Genomic DNA, 7,500 nt, shown 5'->3' with positions numbered 1-7,500 from the left:
ATTTTCTAATATTTATTAACTACTTTTTATTGTTCCATGATAGAAAATAACTTTGAAAATTGATCCAACAGAAATGAAAGCACTTTGTTATAAACCATCATCTCCTGATGCATTTAAAGTGCTGTTGGAACTATCAAAATAAAAAAATAAAAAAATAGTTGACTTCTATTAAACATTTTAATTTTAAAAAAAGTAAAATTTTTCCAGCACAGACACCAAATCTCTGTTGATAAAATTGATTAAAAAATTTGTGTTATTTCTCATATTTTTGACAAAAAAGAAAAGAAAAATTCAAACTTATATTTCAATATAATTAAAATGTTTGACATAATATCTCTTTTTGTAATTCTGATTTACAAAGTGCATTTCTACTTTTTTAAATTCTAACATTACATTTGTATTTTATTCCATAACAGGAACAGGCGTCCAATAATAATAACTTTTTGTTTTAGTAGAAGGGGGACAGACAGGAATCTGGAACATGGCTTTGCCTGAAAAACTGGTTGATGTTTGTTGGTGAATTCTGATTGAAGTTCTTCAGAACTTTGAGAAGTTTTTCTCAGAGCAGAATTATATTGATTCATGTCCAAATAACACAGGTGACCCCATGACAGACACAGTGTCCTCCTAATGCACAGTGTCCTCCTAATGCACAGTGTCCTCCTAATGCCCAGTGTCCTTCTAATGCACAGTGTCCCCAGATCACAAGAGTGTATTCATCCTTTCAGGAGGTCTGGCTGTTCTCTCCTTTAGTGTCAGTATAGTGTCACTAAACATCAACATATAGAGTTGATTAAACATGTTGCATATAGAATAAACACAAATCAAAACAGGCAAAATAACTGAATTAGCACATGAATTAGCCGAGTTAGCCTCAGACTGACAGGAGGCTTTCTTTACCTTTAACCTGTGACACTTTCTGACTGGAAGCTCCTATTCTAAAGTATATAATTAAAGTTATAATAGCGGATAAAGTAGAGAACAGAGTGTCTCATGTTCCTGTCACACTGATGGAAGCTAACCCTGTTAGCTCCGCTAAGCTAACTAACTACTGACTGAATGACTTGATTTGCAGCTTTTTAACCACAAGCTAACGGCTAACTAGCATCCTGCTCCTGTCTTGAGTCAAGTGGAAGAAGATGAAGAGATGAAATAACTTACAGGAGTCTCGTTTGTTCTCCAGCAGGTTTGTGAATCACTGAAACTCCAGAATGACACGTAAGATCAGACCTGGTTCCTTGTTTGGTTCCTGAGGAGCCGCGAGGCGTCAAGTTAGCACACACCACACACCACACATCCGGTCGGTGGTTTCAAAATAAAAGCCACCTGAAGCTGTATTTTGTGGTTACAACACTAACTAAAATTATAGTGAAAATGTCCTTCGTTTTCGTCTTTGTCAACTTTTTTCATCCGTAAACCTTTTTGATTGATATGAAATCTATTTCATCTATCTGGTTTTATGACTAAATAAACTTATTGGGGCTGAGATGGATCAGACAAAGGAAATAAAGGAAACATTTATTGTGACCTTATTGAATCTGGACCCAATAGTAATAAAAACTCAATCTAAAAACAGAGTTAGAGTTAAAAAATAAATAAAAAGTAAAGTAAAAAATAAATAATAACAAAAGAAAGATGCAAGGTTATTATAGTTAACGAAAACTAACGCAATAACAAAAACTAGAATTGAAAAAACATTTTCATTAACTGAAATAAAAATAAAAAACGAGAGTTTTTAAAACAACAATAACTAACTGAAACTGTATTTTGTGGTTCCAAAACTAACTAAAACTAACTAAAATTATAGTGAAAATGTCCTTCGTTTTCTTCTTTGTCAACTTTTTTCATCCGTAAACCTTTTTGGTTGATATGAAATCTATTTCATCTATCTGGTTTTATGACTTAATAAACTTATTGGGGCTGAGATGGATCAGACAAAGGAAATAAAGGAAACATTTATTGTGACCTTATTGAATCTGGACCCAACAAACAGTTAGAGTTTTCTTCCTTGTTGACTTCACTAAGATTTAAGAGTTTAGTAGCATGTATATGTGTCAGGAATGTGTCTGTAATAAATCCTTTTATGAACTAAGAGCACAAACCAAATCTTGGCTGTAAAAGCAACAAGTAATAGAAAACTCTGACCTTTGAACTTTCCTCATTAAAACAGCTTTTGTTGGAGAAATGAGAGACTGACTGACAAATGTTCTTCTGCTCTCAACATGAACAGTGAACTTTGTGTTGTTTCAGGAGAACAGCCTCAGTTATATCTCATATTAGTCTCATCATTTATCCATCAGCTTTATATCAAACCCTGGAATTAAGACCAGAAGAAAATACTTTGTTTATGTTTGTTTATTCATTATCTAAACAGTTTTTTCACACATCCCATCAGTGAAGTTTGTTAAATGATTTTTGTTCAGTGATTTCTTGTTCAGATTCACTTCATCCACACAATCAATTAGTTTGATCAGAATCTCAGAGATATACAAGATAATAATGACTATTTCCTTATTGATTATGAACATGATAATTATAGTTTTATAATACATCATAGAGCCTCATTTGTGCTTTGATTATAACAGTAACATTTGGTCTAACAAACAAATAAATGTAGATATAATTCTAGTTTTTTTACACATTTTCTTTGAATATCTGGAGCTTTCTCTCTTCAGACCCATGCATAAAAGAAAAACAACAACAACTTACAAATATTCAACAAACATTTGGAGCACAGAGAAATGTACATTTTCCTGCAGAGAAATATGAGTTGAGGTGAACAACAGTCATCATGAGCAGTGAAAGCCTCCGTGGCTCAACAGACACAGGAAGGAAAGTCAAACATCTACAGAACAACTAATGAGCAGATGTCAAAGCCCCGCCCATAATGTTTGATTGACAGCTGATCTCTGCAGAGAAGAAATGCCACAACGATGAGCTCTCAGCAACAAACATGGAAATGTATCAGTTTAAATGTCCCTTATTGTAGAAAAACACCAGTTACAAGTCTTGTGATTATAAAGCAGGTGCAGTTGCAATAAAAATACTGTGAAAATATATTTTCTGACTGCTTCCTAAAAATCTGTCACTCAAAGAAGCTGCTCCTATAGGATACGGCAGTATACACATTATCATGTCCGACTCTAAATCTGCAACCTGTAAGTGAACCAGTAATATATTTCATGTTTGAGTCAGAGGGAAGCATCATCAGGCTCTAACATGTAAAGTCTGACAACATCCTCCTCAGCGGTGGTCATCGTCTTTATGCTTTCACCGGTTAGTTTTACCGAGGCTGCAAACCGTTAACTGTGGTTAGACTGGCCGGGTGTCACTCTAGACTGTCAGCCAATCAGAAGACAGGGCCTTGAATATTAATGAGACAGGCCCAAAATGATCTGAGCTGCTGGAGCTGCAGAAGGAGGCTGAGAGAGCAGATGAACAACTGAACTCAGATGGTTTTTAGAACGAAAACTTCAAATTTATCCTCTTAAAGATATAAGAACTTCAAATAAAACACCACTAAGGTGAACAAAATGGGTGCTTTAAAAGTTAAAACACATTTTTACCTGCTCTCCCTTTGGTTATTTGAGTTTACAGAACTCAGCAGTGGCTCCATCTCCGTAATCAAGATAAAGTCCAGCATAGAGCGGCTGAGTGAACGTGGTCTGGACTCTGTGGAGGAGGGTCATGGTTTCAGAGACGCTGTAGAAGGACAGAATACCTGCTCTGTGATCCAGGAACACTCCCACTCTGGAGGACCGAGGACCTGAGACGGGAGTTTCGATATTGTTGTAGAAAAATATATATCTGTTGTTGTAACATTCTAAAGACCAAGACTTGTCATTGCGTCCAAATACAGAGACATTCAACCCCTCTCTGCTGCTGTTCTTGTATGAAGCTGCTACATCAACTTCACGCCCTCTCCACTCCACCTCCCAGTAACGCCGTCCAGTCAGACTCTCTCTACTCAGGACCTGAGTATATGTAGTGAATCTGTCTGGGTGACTTGGATAGGACTGTTCATCACTCATGCATGTTGCTTTTCTGTTCCCCTCAGATAATAACAGCTTTGTGTTTGCTGTGTTTGGATCCAGTGTGATCTCACATGAATATTTTAAGAATCCAGCTCTGGTCGTGGGCTCTGCTGGTGAATCTGACAGTAAAACATCCACTTCAGTCAGTGAGACGTCTGTCCATTTGTCTCTCAGGACGTCCTGCAGTTTGTCTCTGACTCGTGACACGGCCGCTGTCACGTGGTCAAAGTAGCGCAGAGGACGGATCTGGATGCTGGATGTAGACGGGCTGAGTGCTGACAGTGAGGGGTAGCTGTGGAGAAACTGGTTGTGGTCCTCTGTGTTTGAGAGCTTCTTCATCTCAGCGTCTTTCCTCTTCAGCTCTCTGATCTCCTGCTGCAGCTTCTCCTCCACCTCTTCGACTCCACTCACTTCAGTTTCCTGCTGGGATCTGACCTGCCGCTTCACCTCAGAGCTTCTTTTCTCCAAGAGACGGATCAGCTCAGTGAACATCTTCTCACTGTCCTCCACTGCTTTATCAGCAGAGTGATTGATGGCCTCCAGCTCCTGTTGAAGCAGCTTCACATCTTTCTCTCTGTCCTGGATTCTCTGCTGGATGTTTTGTCGACTCACCTCCAGCTCTTTCTGCTTCTCCGTCCGTTCTGCTGCAGCTGAGACCGTGTCGTGGCCTTTATGTTCATCCATTGTGCAGAGATAACAGATAGACTTCTGATCTGTACGGCAGTAAATCTTCATCACCTCATCATGCTGAGAGCAGATGTTCTCCTGGAGCTTCTTGGAGGGCTCCACCAGCTTGTGTTTTGATAACAGAGCTACATCATAATGAGGCTGGAGGTGTTGCTCACAGTAAGAGATCAGACAGGTGAGACAGGACTTGAAGGCTTTCAGTTTTCTCCCAGTGCAGACATCACAGGCCACATCTCCAGGTCTAGCATAGCAGAGATCAGCAGGAGCAGCTTGGAGGCCAGTCTTCTTCATCTGATCCACTAAAACTGCTAACATGGTGTTTTTCAGCAGGACGGGCCTCGGAGTGAACGTCTGTCTGCACTCAGGGCAGCTGTAGATTCCCTTTCTATCCTCTCCATCCCAGTGTGTTTTAATACACTTCATACAGTAGCTGTGTCCACAGATAAGAGCCACTGGATCCTTCAGTAGATCCAGACAGATGGAACAAGAGAAAGTTTCCCGGTCCAGCTGAACTCCTTTCTGCGCCATTTCACCTCTCAGTCACAACGACTGTCTGAGTTTCACTTCCTCATAAGTGAAACCGCTCTGAGCTCTGATCTGAACAACGTGTGTGTGTGTGTGTGTGTGTGTGTGTGTGCAGTGAGTCACCACCATGTTGGTAACACCCATTTTCTAACTAGTAGATGTGAAGGGGAGGGAACCAGGAAACAGCAGGACAGAGTGGAGCTGGCTGTTTGAGAGCAGGAGAAGAGGGAGGGGTTGCTGTAACAAATCACTAGAGGGAGAGAGAGATCAGGATGGAAAGGACTAAAACATTGAGACCTTTTTCATGATAAAGAAAAAAAAAGGCTGCAGAAAACGATGATCCAGGTATCAAACTCACACTCCACCTCTCAATAGTCTTTATTGTTGATGAGTGGACGTGTGGTTGTTGTTTTTATAAGCTTATGGACAGTTGAACATTTATCTAACAAATAGAAAGGAATAGGCTAGTAGTCTATAGCTATATATATATATATATATATATATATATACACACACACACAACTTATCGTCTTTTTAACTTCTCAAGTGTCCTTGATCTATTCTGTGTTTTTTGCTATTGTTGTTTTTATTTATTCTACGTCAGTATTTTATTCTATTGTATTTTATTGTACTTGAATACCGGACTACTGTGACAACCGAATTTCCCTTCAGGGATGAATAAAATTATCTATCTATCTATCTATCTATCTATCTATCTATCTCTCTATCTCTCTATCTCTCTATCTATCTATCTATCTATCTATCTATCTATCTATCCAAACAGAATATGTCCACAATGTCAGGAAAAGCAGCAGGATTACTTTAAAATTGATCACATTTGAATAAGTTCAGCTTATGTTATTCTTGTATTGACATTTTGAATTACTGTTACAACTTTTCCCAGGAACTTTGCATATTGCATTTCAGCATTCTGCAGGTGGGCTAAATATTAAAGTCATAATGGATAACCCTAAGCAATGAAATAAAAACAGTGTGTTAAATATCTTCTTGATGCAATAATTGAATATTTATTTGTGATCAGACACTTCCCCTAGTGATCAGTTTTTATAGCTTGCTTTTTTTGTAGAAAAATACAACTTTGACATGAGCTCCCTATTTTCAAATAAGATGAAGATTCCCTAATTAGTCCCACAAAGGGGAAATTCAACTTCTGCATTTAACCCATCCTTTTGAACACATGTTGCGTAGGAGCAGTGGGTAGCTGCAGTACTACGCACCCCGGGAGTTGTGTGTGGGGGTAAGGTGCCTGGCTCAAAGGCACTTCAGTCTTTGACCTGTCAGTCCTGGGAATCGAACCGGTGACCCTCTATTCCTAACTTCTCGGCCACGGACTGCACAAATAATGACAATAACTGAAATAAAAGCACAATTTCTCTTGTCATTTTATTTTAATTTCTATGTCATATCCAAACATAATTATTAAGTTCTTACATTTTTATTTAAATATAATTTTTGATGTGTGAGCTTCAGTAAAAAAAAGGTTTATGCTTTTATTTTAAAGGCCAAATCGCCTGACTTCCGGTGTGGCTGGCTGACTGTGGGTAACTTGACGGCCCGCCTCGTGCTGCTGTCACTGACATAGGGGTGTTACGTCAGACAGAGCCGTTAAATAAAAACACAAATATCCTTCAATTCAACAAAAATAACCTTACAAATGTTTTATTGTTTTTATTATTATCTCTGTGGGGAAAAAGAGGCCAAATCATTAAGGCTGTCCCATTTATTCCTTAACTTGTATTTTATGTTTTCTCTGCGCCCCCGAACATAAAGAACAATGGTATGTTCCAAACTCTCTGGTCCCGCCCCTTTACGACTTCTGACCAATCAGAGAAAAACAGCGTGGCGACGGAAGGAGGAGTCACCGGACTGGATTTACATAATGTGACAGCTTCTGTCCCATAGATATCTATGAGATATTTATGGTATCTGTCTGTTGGGCTGCTGGAAAATAATAAAAGATACATAAAATAATAAATAATTATCACAGTTTTTAAATCTTGAATCAACATGTCACCATTTTCGCCAAATTCTTAATTACTATTAATTCCACTTAGTGAAAATAATTGACATAATTTCTTATAATTCTGAAAGAAAAAAGCCACAACTTTGATTTAGTATTATATAATTTTGAATTACAGGTGTATATTTACACCCGGGACAGGTAACACATCCCAAAATAAATATTTTGTTTTTCAAGAGAAAAATTGATCCAATAGAAATTAAAGCACTTTGC

At 38.2% G+C, this 7,500-nt stretch overlaps 2 protein-coding genes across 2 annotated transcripts in view; both read right to left on the bottom strand.

Annotated features, from left to right (window-relative positions):
* gmppb (GDP-mannose pyrophosphorylase B) overlaps window positions 1–1,252 on the bottom strand; it is an 11,476-nt gene extending 10,224 nt beyond the window's left edge. Inside the window, exon 1 of the mRNA XM_059328398.1 lies at window positions 1,162–1,252. The gene's annotated coding sequence lies outside the window, so the exon portion shown is untranslated. The remainder of the gene's footprint in view (window positions 1–1,161) is intronic.
* A 1,090-nt stretch (window positions 1,253–2,342) lies between these two features.
* On the bottom strand, window positions 2,343–5,342 carry LOC131963931 (tripartite motif-containing protein 16-like). Its single transcript, XM_059328394.1, has one exon. It carries the CDS (start codon window positions 5,247–5,249, stop codon window positions 3,582–3,584), a length of 1,668 nt encoding a protein of 555 aa, XP_059184377.1. The 5' UTR covers window positions 5,250–5,342; the 3' UTR covers window positions 2,343–3,581.
* Between the last annotated feature and the right edge of the window lie 2,158 nt (window positions 5,343–7,500).

This window comes from Centropristis striata, chromosome 3, assembly GCF_030273125.1.
Source record: "Centropristis striata isolate RG_2023a ecotype Rhode Island chromosome 3, C.striata_1.0, whole genome shotgun sequence".
NCBI lineage: Eukaryota > Metazoa > Chordata > Actinopteri > Perciformes > Serranidae > Centropristis > Centropristis striata.
This window is presented reverse-complemented; position numbering and strand designations above follow the sequence as displayed.